The sequence below is a fragment of the Colius striatus genome, chromosome 3 (assembly GCF_028858725.1).
Source record: "Colius striatus isolate bColStr4 chromosome 3, bColStr4.1.hap1, whole genome shotgun sequence".
Taxonomy (NCBI): domain Eukaryota; kingdom Metazoa; phylum Chordata; class Aves; order Coliiformes; family Coliidae; genus Colius; species Colius striatus.
The window spans coordinates 44377137-44397811 of record NC_084761.1 but is presented as its reverse complement, the minus strand read 5'-3'; the positions used below and the strand labels follow the sequence as shown (position 1 = coordinate 44397811).

Below are 20675 nucleotides of genomic sequence, written 5' to 3'. Positions count from 1 at the left end.
CTGCCCACCTCCTGGAGGAGTCTTCATCTCCCTCCCAGCTCTTTTTTTCATTGTCCTAGGGGATCAGTTTCCCTTCAAACCGGTAGATCAGGAGTTTCCAGCATAAAAACCTCACCTTTCAGTGGGGTTGGAAGCCTGGCAGATGCAAATTGACATGCAAGGATTTGGGGTCCAGGCTGCCAGTTGGGTGTTGGCCCTGGGGAAAGTGAAGGAGTGAGGGTCAAGGGTGGAGCTGGCCTCCCCTTCCCTATTGCCTTGCCCTGAAACCATGTCAGTGCTTTCACGCTCAGGCATCTCTCTGCTCCAGCATGGCAGGGGTGGCACAGGAAAAGCTGGGAGGATGCCACTCTGATTTGGGGCACCCAAGGCCCTGTGGTGGAGCAAGGAGCATACTCAGAAGAGGCAAAGAGGCTGTGAATGGCTGCGGTTTGGGGCTGGCTCTGAAACTGGCCCCGCCAGGCCTGGCTTGCACACAAGGCAGGTGAATGCAAACACGGCCTGGGGCGGCAGCTTCCCAGGGGTGGAGCTGCTCCGGCACAGGTGGCAGGGCTGAGCCCGGGGCCCTGCAGAGCCTGGGGAGACCAGCTCCTAAATCAAGCCCAAGGCAACCAGATTTCACCTGAGCAGCCAGTTCACCTCCCTAAAAATCAAGCTATTGCCTCCCCTCTCCCGCCACCACAGCTACCATGGACTGTCCGGGGAAAGAAGGCATTGGCAGCAGGAAGAGGAACTTAGCCCTGCTGAGAAACAAGCTGTACATGGGAGAGAGGAGAAGGACAGAGCCTGTGGTGGAGAGCACCGTTGCCACCGGGGACCATGGCTCCTTGAGGAGGAGTCAGTCTGACAGGACAGAGTACAGCCAGAAATTACAAGGTACAGGGGGAAGCTTGGTTGGGGCTCTGCTGCAATGGATGGATGCTCTGGGCTGGGGTGGTACCATGACACCAAAGAAGGGAATGACAGTCTCTGCTCCCACACACTTGCCATTGGAATGACTTATGCCTCCTTTCACCCTTAGGCCCTACTTCCAGGGTATGAAATATTTCCCCTAATTTTTATAAATGTCATGTGGAGAGGATGCAAAATGCAATCAAAGGTTTTGGTGTGTTTCTGCAAAATGCATATGCAATAGGGATCTTTCTCATTTGTCACCAGAATGCATTTCCAACGTAAACAGTAATGTGTAAATATGTTTGCTCCATCCTATGTGCTCCATTCTATCTGTCTTTGGCTGTGGCATCAAGTGGGACATAAGCTAAGTAATTAGAAGCGTTAAGGGCAGTTTTTTTCTTTCAGTTAAAAACATCAGGATGTATAATGTGTTTATCTGTTGCTCAGATTGTAGAAGCCTGAACTGAAGTACATCCAAATATGTGTTTTGGTGGATATGCATATTCAAATTATACCATTATGGAGAGGGTTTCTTTTTAAATAACCAAATTGCATCTGGACCAGAAGTTGGCAAAGCATGTCAGTATTGGGCCTGTCAATCAAAGAATAAATGCTATGCTACAAATTGAGGAAAAGCATGAAGAATGTATATGGCTATTTCTGGGAGTGCTCTGGAACACAAACTAATGAATTTCTCTGTGTTTCCAGGGTCATGAACAAGAGAGTCCCATCCCAATGTGGGGTTTGAGTATTATTATAATGTAAGACTTTATTACTAAAAGTGATATAACTGCCTAGTGACAGTCACTCTTGTGGCAATAATCCTTGATGGGGAAATAAAACAGGAAAATACTTTGGGTTGCTGTATTATGGTTTTGATACCCTCATTAGGAAGTAACATTCCTTCAGAGATACGACAAAAGCAGAAAATAAAATAATAAACCTGAAAATAATTTATATGGGGGCTGCACACGCCGAGAACAATAGAGCGGTTAATTGATTTTGCTGTTCCCTCCTCGTGATGGCTAATCAATGAGAAGATGAAAAATTTGAAGTTAAATCAGGCACGTGCTGCAGGAATCGGGTGGGAGCGTTTTAGAGCACAAGCACAGATTACTATGGCTGGACAGACAAGTTCCTGGCATGTGTCCCACCAAAACAATGTTTTTTCATGTGTGAAGGAGGTTGGTTGCCCAGGTGAGGTCAAGGCTATCAGAGCAGTATCCGGCAGAAAATGTGAAGTCTTTCTGTCCTGTGGCAGGTGTATTTGTGACACGGATGTCTCCTGTTTAAAATCGGGAGAAAAGGAGTTGGGGAAGCTCAGGTAGTTATGGCAAAGTGTAAGGTTATGTTTATGTCAGCAGTCCAAGGAGAGGGTAAATTAAACTTTATAGCACCTGCCACTGGCTGAAATTGTTGCAGCCACCTATTGCAAAGCACCTGTCTGGTATCAGCTCACGTTTGTTCAGGAAAAAATAGCAATGGGTTAACAAGGTACCTGCAGGATTTGTGTTGGATTAGAAGTTCTCTGTCCTCAGAGTGAAAATACAAAGTCAGTGGAAATTCCTATCAAGTGTATTTACAGTTGCAACAGAAAGAAATGTGATTGTGTGCTCAGATCTGATCTGGATCAAATTTTGCTGAGCTAGATGTGCCTGAATCTGATAATGATCAGAGATCTTGGACCTAATGTGACACTTGCCAGCGCTGATAATGTGCTATGATTGTATGCCTTTATGTTCTTCATTTTCTCACTAGTGCTGGGGATATGAAGCAGCTTAACTCTAAGGTGAGGAACGTGATTTTGTTGGCATAAAGCTTTTGCATTCCTCATTTTTGGTAAGAAAACCCAACAGCCCTGTTGCTGTCTGTGCTCTCTGATCACCCTCGAATGATAAATGCTTTGCAAAAGGATACAAATGGTAATAATTAGCTCTTGCTTCCTGTATGAATTGGAGAAAAAGTGGTGTGTTTAGTTGCTCCTCCCTGTTAACATGCTTTCTAACATACAGCTCTGCAGGGCTGCAGTAGATCTTAGCACAGACAAGGATATGTAAGACAGGGAAGTGCAACAGGAGCAAACTCTGCAGAGGGGAATATCCTGTGAGTGAACCAGGTTTCCACAGGTATGAGTCAGAGGCTGCAGAACCCCCATCTTTGCTAGACTCCCAAGAATTCAGTTTCTGACCTTGGATTTCTCTCAAGTTTTACTGTATTACACAGAGTCCAAAATGTTTTCTATAAAGAGAGTCTACCTCTGGGACTCTATAAGTCTGCAAACATAAGCACAGTAACATTGTCAAAGGTGCAAACTACTGCAGGAGTTTTTCACTTTAAAATTAAGAATTTGTTAAAAACACAAGCCATTTTCCTGGTTAGTTATTATACTAGACACATCTATTCAATACCTTATGTGGTGTGAATGGTCATATAACACCTCCTGGCTTTTCTCTGTTTAAAAGGAAATAAGATGCAAAGTAACCATTATATTCTCAAAGACTTTGGCAGGCATTAGTGCATCTTTTTCAACTTATCTTGTGAGATAATCAAATGCCTGCAGACCCATTCTAGATAGGGGAAAGCAAGGGGATTGCCATTGAATGGCAGATTGACTGTACAACCATGCAGCCATCTAGAACTCATGTTGTAGATGCACTCTTGGATGAGTCCAGAATTGCCTTCATCAAGCCATATATGTAGATTTTTCTTCCATAGCTCTCCATCAACTAGACAGAAGCATCTCTTTTCTAAAGTGGGAAGAATTGCATTAAGGAAGGCATATTCGCTTGCATTTGTGCTGAATGCAGAAATAATATCATTAGAAAGGCTAAGAGAGAGCTCCTGTGATATTTCTATGAGGTGCTCTGCCCTACATTCACCGGAAGATTCTGCACATACATCCTTTCAAGAGGAATGAGGAACTTGCTAGTAGCCTTAAGCAACAGCAGAAAATGGTATTAAGCAGCTCTGTTTTCAAATGTATTATCTGTAGCTGTGTAGCTGGTAGTAGTTGGTCTCTTTTCTACAGTGAAAATCCATCAGTAGCAGCTGTAAAAGTAATTATATTAAATATCTATGTATTGCTGAATGTTGGGATGAGTTTTTAAATTAACCTAAAACGTAGGTTCTGTGAGTACCTATGTATTTTGGTTAAAGGAGTTTCCTTGAAGTAGTTATTGGCACACAAGGCATATTGCAGGATCAGGGCAGATTAAGTTGCATTGTATCATAGAGATAGAAGCTACCAACCAAAAAGGTTAGACCATGAAAAGAAATTTAAAGTTCACTGTCTGTTAAGTTTTGGACAGATTGTTGTTTTTTTGTTAGTAATTACATACCAAACTTGTGCTTGGTGTGAAAAATAAGCTATAGAAAATGGTGCATTTCCAGGAGTTGGAGATCACATTTGCAGTGTTCAAAAAGACAATACATGCTTTGGAAATACTCCTTGTTTTACAAATCTATTACATATTAACTCTCTTGTAAGTTTTGCTGTGAATGGGTCAACTGCACTGTTAACTGATTTACACATTCTTCAATTTAAAATACATCAGACATGCCTTTAATAGATACAGTGGTTGAAATCACACACCTTCCTAAATGTATTGCCTCAAAGCTTGTGTCTGAACCCTGAATTTCATGTTTTGCCTGTGCCTAATGTAGTTATGGGAAAAAATCGACACCAGAAACGATGCAGAAACTCGCAAAATTATGCAAATTCCAGGAAAGTTCCTATCCCTTGGCATACCAAAGCCCAATCAGAGGCAACTCATCCCACTTTGCTCCATCCCAAGCAGGTCATCTTTCTCCATCCCCTCCTCCTCCCTGCCTGCTGAGTACATGGCTTCTTCCTGCATAGGCCACCCATGCACAAAAGCTTCTCACTACCTCCAACCAAGAGTAAAGATACTCCAGGCCTCTCCCCAGTTCCTTATTTGCTTTGTGCTGTACTTACTGATTAACTTTCTATGGACTGTTGTGCAGATGATATCCTATTTCTTTGCAAAATGTATTGATCTTTGGAGAGGCTGGTTTGCTGAAGTACAGCGAGGAGTAAAAGTCTGGATGGTTTGCCGAAGTGCAGTTTGATGAAAATATACCCCTGTGCCCTGTGATGAGAAATCATGATCTAACAATTACTTTTATTTTTTTCCCCTGCAAATTTAAGCTCGAAAGATTTAATTCTGTTAACTTGAACTGCAATAAAGCTTGAGTTATTCCTTGAGTTTATTGCAGTGACAGTCACGCTGCGAAGCGTGCTCATCTTTTCAGAGCAGAATCCATTTTATGCTGCCGTGTGCCACTGCACAGCAGTTAGCACTGAAAATCAAGTCCCACCTTGTGGTTTAGAACTCTTAGGGGCTACTGCAGCATAACTAGTAACAGCAGCTGGGGTAAAGGAGTGAAGACTAGGACCCAAGGAGACTTACAGATCCTTCTCCGAGTGTATGAGAAAATGTTTTATTAATTGAGATACTTTGGATTGTGGGTCACACTGCTCACTGCTCATACAGGTAATCCGTGCCAAATCTTGAGGCACATGTGTCCCCAGAGAATCGGTTCAGATGCAGCCCTTCCTTGGTTCTTACTTTATTAACGCATTAGCTCAGTGCTACAGGAGTGGTATATTTATACCAGCATATGACACGTTGGAAAGGTTTATTTGTAAGTATTGGTGCTAACAATAAGGGCATTCTTCTGTCACCTGATGATAAGCTTTCTTCCTTTCCTTTGCGGTCACATGGGATCTCTCTGTAGTCCTGTCAGCACACATAATTAAAGCGATCTGCTGTCAAGGAATTGAAGAAAGAACTTGCATGTTGAATGTAAATATTTTCTGTGCCTTATGGAACAGAAAAATGATCAAAGATCGAATGACCTAATTGCGAGGAAGTCTCTGATGCAGATTTTATGAGCAAACCTGTTGACCAAGAAAACTGGTACAAGGTCATTCTGACCCTGTGTTTTTCTTCTGTGCTTAGAAAAAGGGGCTTTTTGCATGTGTAACTGGCAGACTATGTGCAACAAACCCACTCCTGAACAATGCTGCTGTTCTGTGTATCTTGAGTAAAAGAAAAAAAGGCATTTTTCACAGCCCTCTCCCAATCCTTTTGTATTTTAATGCCTAACTTGAGTTCACAGATCTAATTGACACTGTGCTAGCACCATATTGTTGCATTGTAATAACTCTGGTGCAAAACTACAAACACATGCCTGTGAAGTGGTCCTTCACAAGGGGAATGGGATCTGGAGTAAAACTCTTTGTGTAAGCTCATGTGATACACTTCTCTCCTACACAGTGTCCCATTTCAGGCTCCCCCATTTCCAAGGATCCCCATGTCCTCGTGCCCCGCAGCCTTCCTGACACTCACAGTGAAAGCAGAGTGTAAGGGGCAGAAGTGGGGCCAAGGCTCAGGGGGAGATGTGAATGAGGAGAGAAAAGCTGCTGTAGCCGCAGTCTCTGAACTTGGTTGCCTGCATTTCATTCCCAAATCCAGCTGATAAAAGCTGTTGTACATTCCCATGTGTAATAGCTAGGTTATCTGAGGGTACAGGCTATCTGAGGACTTGCTGTCACAGAGGGGTAATTTTATCCAGAGTGGTGTGAGACTCAGGTTTCTACACGTGAAAACACAGTAATGCTGTAATTTGTTTGTTATACCTTGATAACTTATGCCTTCACAACTTCCTTGTGCCAGCCAAAATCCCCATATGTGCACAGCACAAGTGCAGAGCTTGTGTTCCTTTGGCATCCTCCAAATGCTGCCTAAGTAACGAAAAGGCCTGTTATTTACTCCACTCACCAACATCACTGTACTTGTTGCTATATTCTGTACCAGTACCTTCAATTCTACATGGAAAGCATTGGATGGAGAATAGAAACCTGGATCCCATCACCAAGGAGTAATGTAATATCCAATCTGAGCATCTTACCTGGGAAGAAGGAGGGAGAGAGCAGGCATCTCAGAACTGCCCACTCTCTAGGTGGGAAAGCCAGGGAAATTTGCATGTATAGATCTTGCAAACCTGCTATGGCTGCTCCTCCAGTCTCTTGCAAAGATCTCCCAATACTTCCCTTGGGCCTAGAGAAAGCTGCTGCATTTGCATACTGCAGGCTCTGTTCCTCTGTGCTCTCACTGCACTGCTGAGTATCTCCACCTGGGGAATATTTTTGGAGTTAACACTTACAAGAAGCTGTTTTTATAAGACATGTGGCTGCTTTGACCATGTCATCACTTAGGGGAACCTCTTGTTCTGTGCAACTGGAGCCACGTACTTTAATACCTGACTGGAAAACTAAGGTCACCACCTTCCACTCCAAAGTAAAGTCCTCCAGAAAGGTGACTCCTGCAAATAACTGACATCATAAAGCAGCAGTTGCAAGCACTACCTTCAACTTTACATTTTTATGCCTACTAAAAGTATTGATTACTCTTTTTTTTGTAAAAAAAAAAAGACTTGAGACACAGTTGTTTAATAAACCATTCTTCTGGCATTTTTTTTCTAAACCTGACATCTCAGAGGATGAATGAGCCAAATTCTTACTGTAACAGTTAATCTTCATCAATGTCTCCTCCTGCTAATCACCTCTTTTGAACTGTTCCGGCACTGGTACACATTACCAGGTATAAACAAGTCTGCTTATATTCCAGATACACACTTGCTGTTTGTGCTTTCATTAAACTTTCATTTACTCCACAAGGATTTCAGCAAGCTGCTAATGTTCTCAAATTGGTCAAAAGCAATCAGCTGAACATGAAATCACAGGTTTTGGCTGCAATCATCACTTCAGGATCTGGCTGTTGCATTCTATAGAGACAGACATGCCTGAACTAAAAAAAGTGAACATTGAGTGAAAATGGAAAATTGTAATTCTTTGGATATATTTGTTAAAAATCCTCAGGTTTTATATAAGGAAACAACATCTACTTGATATTTCACATGGTTATTTCTTCCTGTTGAGAATAGTTTTTCTTTCCTGGCATTATTATCTATCATGCAATAAGGATAATAGATGAGCCCTGACATAATTCAAAAATCAAATTTGATCAAGGCGATGTAATGACATAAACTGAAAGAACAGCTTCTCGAGGGATTGTGTCTTCAAGCCTGAAGTGTGATACAGTGCCTTTATTTTGTTCATATAATGCCCTCCCCTGCCACCAGTATAAAAGATTAGAAAGTTCTTCTGCACAGCATCTTGTGTTTACCTTCAAATTCCATATGATAGTGGAATTTGTTAGTGACAACAGTGCTACATCCGAGACAAAATGACACTTCTGAGATCTTCCAGGATGTTTAGTCCTCTCTGCACTTTATCAAGAATCACCCTGAACTCTCACATGAGTCATGTACACACACTCAAATATTTCCATGCCCAGTTTCAAGAAAAATGCTGGTTTTGGTGCAGAACTTGAACAGATATGCATTATTCTTATGGTTCCTGATCCTTTTATAAGTGTGGTTACATACTCTAAGTTTTGAGAGGAAAAAATACCGGCCATTTTAGCATGTAAGCAGTAGACATGGTAGTCTTACTCTGCAACCTTAGCAGAAAATGGCTCAGAGGGAGCTGTGGAGTCATGCTGGTACCAATTTTACTCACCTTCTTTGTCTAGCATATGGCACCTTGGTGGATAAGCTCTGCAACAGTTTGAGTTCCTGTGCAGTCCATGCACTCACACCAACATGGGCAAGATTCAGCTTAAAATTCCTTGGTTAGGCCAGGCCTTGAGAGGAGGCATCCTCATCATGTTTCCATTTTATTGCCCATGTACAAACTTGAGGACAGAGTGTTCATGTCTGCATTATACGCACAGAGATTTGAAGGCTAAAAACTCAAAGAAGCATATCTAAATAAAAAAAAATAGTCTGATAAAAAAGCCTTCTCTCCCCATTTTGTTTGGGTTCTTTGTCCTCACTGTTTAAAAATGGCAGCTAATCCTGAAAGGAGCTATTTAAAACAATAACAGTGGTCACATCAGTCTTATTAGAAAACCTAATGGGAGAAAAATTGTTAACAAGACTGTCCTTCCTGAATATCATTGGTTAGCATAAATTGTAGAGGGTGTTGAGAATGACAATGCGCTGGATTTATACGCATTTACACCTCTTAGCGGAAGACTGGTCAGTGCCCTCTTTCCTGAAAGCTACTTGATTATCCCCTAAATCCAGCTCCAGGACTGTTGGAGTTAGCTGCATGCTGTCCGATGCTCGCTTGAGCACTCACAGCCTCACCCTTGACAATCAATTCACACAACTGCAATACATTCCATATTGGCTATCAGCAAGCGATTGCCTCATACAGTATGCCACTTACAAGAAGCTAAAACAGAGGCACAGCAGTCTGATCCTCTGCAGATTCCTATCTTTTGCTGTTGAGCAATACAAACCCGTACAGTCAAGTGAAAGCACTGCCTAGATAATGCAGAGATTAGTATGGTAAATGCTATGTCCATCTTTGTTGGTACTCTGCACCATCTTGTGGCTAGTAGTAAAACACCAGGATAGTCTCAGAAATCTTTCTTTGTGTGTGTGTATGTGTATGTGTGTGTCTTTTCCTAATGAAAAATAGAGATTGTCAGTGTACACAGAAAAAAAAATGGTGTCCTTTGTACAGGTGACATGGATGTCTGCAGGCTATCTTATGAACCAGCAAAGGGAAGACTATTACAGATAAGTAGGTTGTGTGCAGGTCCTGGAGCATACAATGAATTAAGAATTTATAGAAGATTCACTTGCATTTCCACATATTTGGAACAAATCAGATATTCTAGGTCTTAAGTATGGAAAGATGGTTAAGAATGTCCTAATTCAAATGTTGTTCCAATAAATGTTTGGTGTTGGTCATTAAAGGTTTCTCCATCTTCTCCTATAACTCCTTTGCCTCTTTCAAAGAAACTGGATTTAAACAGAGTTCCAGGTTTCATCACCATTTTTAGTGACATTGTCTTCCTTTGAAAGTTTGTCCTCTAGTACCTGCTGCCTTCAGTCCCCCAAGAATAGACTCAACATTACATCACACAGAGCGAATGTTATTCCAGTGAAGCTTATTTATGGTAAACACCACCCTTTTCTTCCACAGGAACACATTATTTTCCCATTCTCCAAACCATAATAGGTGTCAGACCAGACCAAGTTTGTGTTGAAACATGTAGAAGCACATCAGCTATGCTTGAATTTCACTGTGACCAGGATCAGGCTCTCTTGTGTTCCTTGGAAGGTTTCTGCCCACATGTATAACTTCAAAGCCAGGAAAAAACAGTGATGGATAACTGCTAAATGGATGGTTTCCTTCACCAAACTCATGTTCACTTTTAGAGGAGGGAGATGGGACAACACTCAGTCTGATCTGGGATTGCTGTTTCTTATGCCTCTTTTCAGTACTCTGGGGAGATTTTGGAGTTTCCAACAGGCATTGGTTATGTTCCTCCATGGCCATGCAGGCTGAGCATGAGAGATTACAATGCTTCTCACAAACCTCTCTCTTTTAAACAGAAAAAATGGGCCCGTATGCAGGGTCCTCACCCCCTGCCAATTCACCACAGGAGGATGAAGAACACATTAGCAGCCGCATGCTGGCCAGGAGGGTGAAAATCATCGCAGAACTCGTGCAGACAGAGAAAGACTATATCAGCAACCTGGATCTCTGCATCAAGGAAGTGATTCAACCCTTGAGAAAAAAGCAGGTGAGCACCAAGGGCAGAGGATGAGGCATGACATCAGGGTCCCAACTCGCCCATATTCTACTTGCAGATAATCTTAATGCAAGCACAAGTGTCAGCATGAGAGTGACGTGGTGCCAAGACCGAGTTTGGAGCTCCCTTTTTGAAAAGGGGCATGTCAGGGCTCTAGCGAGGAGAGCGGGAAGTCAGGTACACTCCTGACATTTGTGCTGTGCTTACGTAAATCCTGCATCGAGATGTTTGCCCAGAGGGCAGTTTGGATCCCCGACTGTGGGTTGCAATAGCAGCTTCCAGCCCTTCATACTTCTCTGTAATTATAAGCTCCTGGTACGTGCCCTGTCAGACATTTACTAACACCTCCAAAAGCAGTAAAAAACAGTGTAAATAAGTATTTTCCATGATAAACACCTGGAATGACTTGAGCCTCCCCAGCAAGATTAAATTCAGTCATAAAGGTAACTTTATCCAGCCTGAAGACAGCTGTGGTAGACAAATACCATGCCTGCCAGACCAGTGAGCATTTCAGAAATTTGTATCCCACATAGCTAAAGTACATTTAAGAAGGAACTCTCGTGGACTATCTTTCAGGCAAAAGATCTTATTAGGCCAATGATACCCATTTTCTTTTTCATCTGAGACTTCAAAGAGCACCTTTTCCTCAAAAGTATTTCAATTTGTAGAAAAATGATGCAGCCAAAAGCTGGGAGTAGAAGAGGTTGTCCAGAGAAAGAGTTGTACTTGTGGGGCCTGCAACATAGCGTTCACAGCGCTGCACAAACGGTATCTGCTGCTAATAGAGAATAAAATTAATTTTAAGCAGACCTTAAACCAAGTACTCTGTATGTAGGGTTTCTTATGAGATTGGTGACAAAATACAGATGCTGATACCAAAATGTCTATAGATGACGTTGGCACCGCCTCTTTGTGAAATCATGTGGCCAGCTGAAGCCTGTTCTGTTTAAGGACCTTCTTTCTCTCTTAAAACTCTGTCAGAGTTCAAACTCATTTTCAGAACATTTTCAAATGTTCCAACACTTTTTTCGGAAAAGCTGGCATCTGCTGACATAACTTTAAGAAGTTCTTGACTTCTTCCCCTTCACTTCTTGATCGACTCAGAAGTAGTCTCCACTTGACTCCCTCCGCAGCCTGGCCAGAACTGAGCAAGAGTATTCCCTGGTTGAATTTGCTGAGATTTTTGACAAGGTCATTGTATTCCTTCACTCTTTTCCAGCCAACTGAAAACATATGTTTCAATCTGTCCTTTGTCACTGTATGAATGTGTGTAAGTGTCCGTGCACAGTGTAGTTCCAAATATTACATAGGCATTGTGGTGTAGTGGAGGTCACAAGTCCTGTGCTAGATGTATACAGGAAAAGTAATTTAGAGATTATAACTCTGAATGTAATAACCTCGGCATTTTTGAAAGGCTTTCAAGAATGTTATATGTTTTTAAAGCTAGTTCTTGGGTAAACTACCATATTGAAATTTTCTAATGTGTTTAGAGAAGAATAACATTTAGAGAATTGACCCAACAATGAATCTGTTTCATATTTCCAAATGGATAAAATGTGTTCTAGCCCCTATAATACCTATAAAGAAATTAACTGCATTAGTACTGAAAGCATATTTCTGATTCTGTTACAATAGCATGCAATTTGATCCTCCTGGCATCTGGAAAGCTGCTATGTAAGTCAGCAATTCTGTTTCTAATGGAGAGATAACATTCAAAAGGTATCAATACAGATGTCAGAATCAGTCTTGCCTTTGTTCTCAGTATTAACACATTACCACTAGCAATTTTCAATTGTCCCTGAATATTAACTCTTGCCCTGCTGCACCAGGAAAGAAGTAACTACTGCATGAAAAATATCTGTCCTGGAATTTTTTTACTTGCTCTGACACAGAACCTAATTTTCTGTTGGTGTAAACTGATGCAGGTCACTACAGTCAATGTTATGTATCCAGGCTCTGTAGGAAGTCCTTTAGGTTATATTAATACCCATAATTGTAAATGTGATTGTTTTAGTAGAAATTATGTGATCTTGATTGTATTTTTGGATTTCTAGGACAACCAGTGTAAAATGGTACCACGAGCTGGAAATCTTTGTACCTCGTAGCTGGCACCAAAGTGCCAAGGTCTCAGTCTATACACTGGCTGCTGTTGGCAAGTGCTAATCAGGGAATCAAATCCACTGTCAGCTATTCTTTTCCTTGGTGAGAAAGTAAACAAACATTTTAAAGCCAGCTAAGGATCTTTTCTTTATTTCTTAATGTTTATTTCCTTCCTAGGTAAACACTTTTAGATTAAGAATAGTTCAAAATAAGTTTAAATGCACTTGATAACATGCCCTTTGTTAAGGGCATCAATCGTATTATCCTAATCTGAGAGCCCTGTATGTGTCCTTGAAGTCACATGGAGGATGTTTATAGGAGGTTTTGCAGAAGTGGTGTTTCCTCAGGAAATAGCAAGAGAAGATCTGTAATATACAATGTCTTTCTTTATCTTTTGTCAGTAGCTGCTTAATACTTGTATTCAATTAGATTGCTCGCCTTGACGTGGATGGTTTGTTTAGCAACATTGAATTGGTCCATCAACTATCAGCCAAACTGCTGTCATTGTTGGAAGAAGCCACAACAGATGTGGAACCACCCATGCAAGTAATCGGTATGTTTACTGTCCTCTTGAGTTCTACAAAACTACGTAAAAGAATAAACATAATACTCCCCTGTCCTCTATTCTCATCAGACCTAACAAGTGCTGCTCCCAGAGGCCAACATGCTACAAGCTGTCCTTAATGACACAGGAAAAATGACATGTGAAACCTGTCCAGTCTCTCTACTGTACTCATATAATCATGATTCTCTTTTTCAAGCCATCTGGATGTTGAAGAGGAGGAAGGAAGGAGAGAATGAGTTTAGCATGAGTAAAAACTGCAGCACTGAGTTTTTCCACATATAGATAATATCCTTTTCATCTAGTTTGATATTGCCAGCCTAACTCTGACCATGCTTACTCATCTGTTGAATACTCTTAATTGTACCATTCAAGAAAAGCATTAAAAATTATTGGAATAAGAAACATGTCACAAACCACCACTCCTGCACTGTAAACTTTAATTTTGGTGATACAGGAAATGTAAGAGGTGGTTAAGTGCACTTAGCAGGGACATGGTCAATAAGGCAAGGAAGCTGTAATGGATATGAGGTTTGTGGGAATCTGCTCAGGAATGTCTGTAGGGATCATGGGTATTTTCAGCAAATGGGTTGACCCTGGATCTGTCACAACAGCCACATGTTCTGCAGTTCAGGCCGTGAGTGATAGGGCTGTGATCTGTTCACTTGTTCTTGTGGCACAGCTGGAGAGATTTGAGAAGTTATTGCTCCTCAGGTCTCCCGTAACTGTTTCTTTGATGCAGAGGCAATAGGTGCTCCACCTTAAGGGTTAAGGTGAGAATTCTTAATCTACTTCAGCACAAAGTCAACTAATTTAGTTTAAAAAACTAAAAACCATGATTCAGAAGCCAGAAAGGTTCTTTCTTGCCTAAACTGACCACATACTACATGTAACACATTGTAGAAAGAACCCATTTTCTTGCAAATAATGGGGTAAAAAAAAAATCACTTATCATTTGACTAAGAACTATGATATTAAAGCATATGAGGCTTGGGAAAAAGTATTAATCCCAGCACGTCTCAATCTGATTTGCCAAGGCAACAGCTTCACGTAGTTTGATGTGACTGTGGTGTTTGGCGGCATTTCAATAGAAGTGCATCATGATGAGTCATACCTTTACTAAGCAATGTCCTATTCCAGCAGGAAGTACCTTTCTCACAGCCAAGAGAATCATCCTTTTACTTCACTGACACATCCAGAAGTAAAGACAAAAAATTTAATCCATCTATTGCAGTGTATTCCTCCAGAATCAGACAAAGAACCATGAAAATGTGTGGGATTGTGATTCACAGGAGTTGGCTAAATTATGGCAGGTTAAAAAAAGGCAAATAAGGTGTGAGACACTCTTCGAAAGGCTGAGACAAGAGCAGGTAGAATAGTTGCAGCACTGTAAGCAAGAAGTTAGAAAGTTTATCATCCTTTAGAAGTACATCAAGGGGATAATTTTGTTTTCAGGATCTCCATAGTCAGTGTAAAAGTTGTTAAAGCCAGACTATAGGAAAAGAAGGCCAAGAATGTTTAACACACTCATCATATTCCAGAATGTTTATGGTGTTTAAACATCGCGCATTGAAATATCTTACTTTGGAAAGCAACCCACTCATGGTGAAGTTGGGGAGAACTACTAATTCACTTGTTTGAAATTAAAACAAAGTGGTTACTTGTCTTCATGTCTTATTTTAGTCTGCATTCTTATTTAGTCTCTTTATGCTATGTCCACATTGATGAGTAGTAATGTCCAATAGGAGCAGACTTGTAGAGTGAAATAGTTGGTGCTAAGGACCATGCAGCAGCTGTAGCCTGTTCTTGTGGATTGAGGGATACCCTTTATGATTGGATTGCATATGATATCCCCTTGAAGTGTATGGTAATTACCATCCTCAAAAGGATCCAGTTTGTCTGCCTGTGTCTGTTCCACTACACAGTCAAGGCATGGGAGATGAGGACTACTGAGAGATTGGCTTAAAAAGCCCTCTCCTAATCTAAGCTAAAATGCTAATGTAGACAGACCTTTTGCAGCTGAGGCTGATTCCTCTCCTGTATTTTTTCCTCCTTTCTGTTCTGGATAATGTATGCGGAGGGATACACAGACTTGGTAACTTTACTCTGGCTTTGGCTATTAGACCCCTTTTTCCTTCTTCTCCCACTGCTGTCCACACAGGAAGTACAACTGAAAGCCCCTGGGAGAAACTGTTTCTGTCACTAAAACCTTTCTTTTAATTATGTTTTCTTTGAGACTGATGTCCATCACACTTAAGAAGTGGCATCAGACAGATTGCTATCTGTTGGAGTGCCCAAAAGACCCCATATTTTTAAAGCTATGCCCAATGCAATGTAGTTTTGGTCCACAAAGCAAGCTCCCCAGTGATAGGCTCAAAGCTCATCTGATTCGATCCATGTGGCTCAGAGGTGAGAAGGGCTTCAGGCTTAAGGAATCTGTCTGCTTTTTAAAGGCTCTGTCTGTGAATCAGCACATAATTTTTCTCATAATTGAGAGTCAATGAAAGTGTCTGTCATTGTGGCAAAACACATCAGTGAACAGATCTTGCTCATCTCTTTTATTCTGAAGAACAGAATGGTAATTTCCAGCCTCTAGTATATGCTGAAATGAGCTGTAACTCTACAGCTTGCATTTTTGCTACTGAAAATGTAACCTCACTTGAGAGCTTAGAACAATGTGGGCCATGTTAAGTACTTAGAGCTCCACTTATGGTTAGTGAAAACTGTGAGAGCTCAGCATCTCTGAGAATCAGACACCAAGGGAATAGGATCATGAGATAACTTTTTAGGATTTCCCCTTACATTGTTGGCTAAGAAAGAACTGTATAGAGAGATTGTGGTAGAGTCAGAATATGATGTGCATTGGTAGCCATCAGCATTAGCATTAGGCACAAGACAGACAAGACAGGCAGCTAAAGAGAGTTTAACTGTAGGATGCTGGTGCTTCTCTGACTGGCCTCACAGTAACTAAAATGAACTCGTATGGTCTTAGCTCCATCATTGTTCCCTTATTCGCACCTCAAAACCAATATGCATTAGACAGCCCAGTTAACCTTCGCTGCTAGGGGAAAAAACCCAGAGCTGTGTTACTGTGGTAACTGAATCTTTTTTCACTCTAAGATGGAGCAGTTCAATGCAATGTATTATGAAACAGCCCACTCCGGTCAGGATGGAACATGGAGAATGCTTGACAGCTTGGCACTCGCTCTGTCAAGGAACAGAGAGCCCCCAATTAAGGGGATGTTTGGCTTTTAGCTTTAAAAATCATTGCTATAACTCAGCAGGAATGTTTATAAAACATGAGACTGGTTGCCACATAGATGTAATTTTCAGTAAATGCCTGGGAGTTTTCACCGTTGCTGTTGTTTATTATAAGCTTTTCCAAGGGTGCTGATCAGAGTGCTGCTACATAAGGGTGTGACAACTGAATGAGTATCTCAGCAGAAGAGATGAAACGTGCCTTCTCTGATCGGATATTATTTCTTACATGTGTAGAAACCAACACAAGAATTTTAGGCTGAGAGAATCGGGCACCAGAATTAAATGTGAAATGAGTGCGGGACTGCTTTATTGCCTCTAAAATCCCCAACTGTTCTTTGTGGAAAAATGGTGGCATGGAGAACTGGAAATGTTGTCTCCCTTCAGTCATATATAAATTTAGATACTATATAAAAATGGCTGTAATCCACAGTGGTTTTATTTAATCAGGGGAGGGGTGGAGGTTGTTCCTCTGTCTTGTGAAGGAAAAAAAAAAATCTCTATTCTAGGCCATAACAATTGCCATTTTAGAATTTTGCAAAACAGATAAAAGTGAAATGGCTAATGGGAGATAGAGTCATTATTCCTGTTATAACTCATTTAAGTTCATATTCAGTTGAAAAAAAAGTCAAGAGGAAAATTAACAGGCTTACATTCCTCCCTCCTGCGAGCCCACAACGCAGAAAACCGTCTTCCCTTAACAGTTAAGCTCTCCTGTGTGGTTTCCACAGAAGGGGCATTCAGCTGGGGCAGTGAATTAGGGGGTTGTATATGAAGGGGTGTGAGTTGTAGCTATTTCATGCCTTTTCCTGAGGGAATTTTTGTGCATTAACACTGATATAATGGTGCCTGGCTATGACAAAGATGAGCAGCTGAGAAATACATGTAATAAATAATGCACGTAAACACGCAAGATTGTTTCTAAGGGAAGTAAAGTGGAAGCCAGCCTTTTCAGCTCACGGCTAATGTGGTGGAATAATAAAACTCCTTCTGAGATGCTGTTGTCTGGCTTGACACACTTTGTTTTTCTCCTTAACAGGGGAAGTGTTCTTGCAGATTAAAGGCCCACTAGAAGACACATATAAAATCTACTGCTATCGCCACGATGATGCACACACCATGCTGGAATCCTATGAAAAGGATGAAGAACTGAAACAGCATTTAAGACACTGTGTACAGTCCTTAAAGTAAGATCTTTTCAAATGATGATTTCTGTCCATAGTCAGTTGCCTGGCAGGGAACATTTTAAATGGATGTAGATGAAAGGTCCCCTGTAAATCTGGAGTTTTATGAGGCTTGCTGGGAGCTCTGGCTTATGCTGCTTTCATGAAAAGATGACAAGCCAGGGGCTGTGATTAGATTTCTTTCTCTCTAAGATGGCCAAAAATAGCACAAGAAAGGTTGCTCTTCCCTTAGCTTCAGTGCCTCACATTGGCAAAGAAATGCTGCATCATATCATGGGCTATTGGGAATACCTTGCCCAGCTCCCAGGAAACTTGCTGTCCCTATCTTCATCTATTCTGTTGCTTGAATTCAGCTAGACTGTAATGGAGCTATTCACACACACTGGTGTTTCTGGGTCCCTATTGCAAGGCCTCAGGCATCTGGAGCAGCTCTGTGGTGCTGGACCCTTCATGTTGGGGATATTTGAGAATGATCAGTGTTGGAGCAAGCTGCCAGGTCCCACCAAGGGAAGGTGCTTTGTGCCATTGGCCAATGTGCAAGCCCCTGGCAGAAATGTGTTCAGAACTGGGGATGCTGCAAGATAGCACATCCATCTTTTCTCCAGCACAGATTCCTCCTGCAGCCAGTCCCAGGAAACAGCTGCTCCACTCCATGGAGAGCGCTTCTCCTTCCACTCATAAATCCCCTTATCCCCTCACTTCCCCAAAAGCTATCAGAGAAGGAACATGCCACAGTCTTTCAGATCAGAGGTCTAGCTCCAGCTCCAGGAAAGACCCATGCTGTATGCTTGTAGCTATCACAAATAATGCAGCAGATTGTTCAGCAACCACAGTTAGTGACGTGTTTGAAGAGATGTGTCAAAATTTAGGGGATTGGAAGTATGTCCAAGTGAAATCTGGAAAGAATGGTGGAGGAAAATATTAACAACATTATGAAACAAATCTTCACTTTGAAGATAGGTTATGTTGAAAACGAGACTTATTTTGTGCAATGTGTCCAGTCATTAAATACATAGCAAAGTGTATGTGCGGGATCCTTAGGTTTTAGCTACCCTGTAAGTTGAAAGAAATAGATTGTCTCATATATATATATAAACTCCATCTTTCAGATTAATGGATAGCCAAGCATCTCCCCTAAGGGGGTATTTTAGTTGCTGATAGCTAATGTAATCTTTTCCAATTTGTCAAGAGAAGCCATTATTGTCATGGATTCACCCCTGCTGCTGAGGCAAGGGGACATGGAAGGAAATAAAGATACAAGATAGTATCCACATACATGCTACAGTGGATGCTGCCACTTGAGTTCCAAAGCCAGCAAGAGGAGCTCCTGTTCCAACATAACAACTGGAATTTGTGGAAAGATTTTTTGTGCTGAGCCATTGTAGCCTTTCCTAGAAGGAAGTGACAAAAGTCTTACTCACAATGAAGTCTTGTTTTGTCTTGTTCTTTCCTGATTAGCTTTTAAACAGGAACCAACAAAAAAAATGCACTGGTCTATGTATACTATGTTGTGGTTTTTTCTACTGCCTAAATATTGCAGTCAATTAAAATATTAAGACCTGAAAGTGCACACTCAAATGCAGAGCTGTGGTCTCCTGTATCTGTTACTACTGATTGGGGTATAATTGCCCTAGGAAGAAAATAACGCAGTATTTTTACCAAATAAGTTATAGGCTGTTTTCCATTTTGAGACATAGAGAGTGTGAGGGCTGTTGATGACTAGTCTTGAAAAATGTTTACTTTTTAAATTTTTTTTTCCCTTGGAAAAAATATTGTTCCATTTTTTAAAAACTGAAGTGGACTAGTGTTACCAGGGGCTTCTGCTCTTCAGCTGAGTAATATCTGCCATCTGAAAAACAACTCATATCAGGAGCAATTTGAGACTGGCACTCTGCACATGTGAACAGACAAATCAGATTTAATTAGCTATGCTGAGTTGACTGAAGAGGAGAAATTCCATCCCAGAATGTAGGTGTCTGCCTTGGAGACATATGTGAATCCAAATTCTGTAGAGTTCCATGTTTCGGCAGCGATTATGCAAACTGGGGATGTTGTTTGCTAGCTTAGCCAAAGAAATGCAGCTGGTAAAAATGAAAGGATGCTGGCAACTACCTGCTCCACTTTCAGCCTGAGGTAGCTTGGTCAACTGTTGCAGGGGCAGAGGGACGTCATAAGCATGCAAAGTGCTGACAGGGCAGAAGCAATGAAAGCACCAGCTTCCAGATGCTTGTTAGGCACTGATGGGCAAGGAGGTAAGAGTGCAGGCAGTCAAAAAGCAGTGGCTGATGATGTGATGTCAGGAATGCCTAATGCAGAGATGGAGTGACATTTTGGTTCCCTTGCATTTGAGTGAATTCACACCATAAATAAAATACTCTAGGTACATGTTTACTCCCTTCTGAACTACAATTGTATATCACTGCCTCTTTCAGTATATGTATCAGCACTTTCCTACTCTGTAAAGGTTTCAGTGTGTAGCCTGCAAAAAAAGTTAACAGCTTCATTGATTCTATACCCTAAAAGGCTGAAATATATTCTTTCTCATTTACAAATATATTTATATTGAAAAAGAGTAGACAGGAATGCATGTAAAGTGTAAGAATAGCATGTTTAATTTTACTTTTGTATTAAGGACTTTGTGTTACTTGTTGTTGTTAGCACAGTGACCCAAACTTCCTTCTCTAATAGTGTTAGAACAAGGCTGGGTCTTATACCCAAAGCCAGGTTTCTGACAATCCTTTCTCTTCTGGGCCTTTCCTTTCACAAAGAATCTGGCCTAACTGATCTGTATAAATCCTTTCAGGAGAAATCTAACATATGTTTTGTTTTCTTCTCTTTTGCAGAAAAATATATGAGGAAGAGTAAGTACTATGCCTTTCTGATATGTAATGTAATCTTTAAAATATCTTTATCTTCAGTATGCTTAAAACCGTACATTTGGAAATTTTAGGAACCAAAGTCTTTTGTGTCAGTGTAACAGAG

At 41.2% G+C, this 20675-nt stretch overlaps 1 protein-coding gene across 1 annotated transcript in view; it reads left to right on the top strand.

Moving 5' to 3' along the window:
* Window positions 1-686: 686 nt before the first annotated feature.
* ARHGEF38 (Rho guanine nucleotide exchange factor 38) overlaps window positions 687-20675 on the top strand; it is a 35488-nt gene continuing 15499 nt past the window's right edge. The window contains exons 1-5 of the mRNA XM_010200941.2: window positions 687-873; window positions 10390-10580; window positions 13119-13242; window positions 17549-17696; window positions 20537-20554. Coding sequence (XP_010199243.2) covers window positions 687-873; window positions 10390-10580; window positions 13119-13242; window positions 17549-17696; window positions 20537-20554 — 668 coding nt within the window. The remainder of the gene's footprint in view (window positions 874-10389; window positions 10581-13118; window positions 13243-17548; window positions 17697-20536; window positions 20555-20675) is intronic.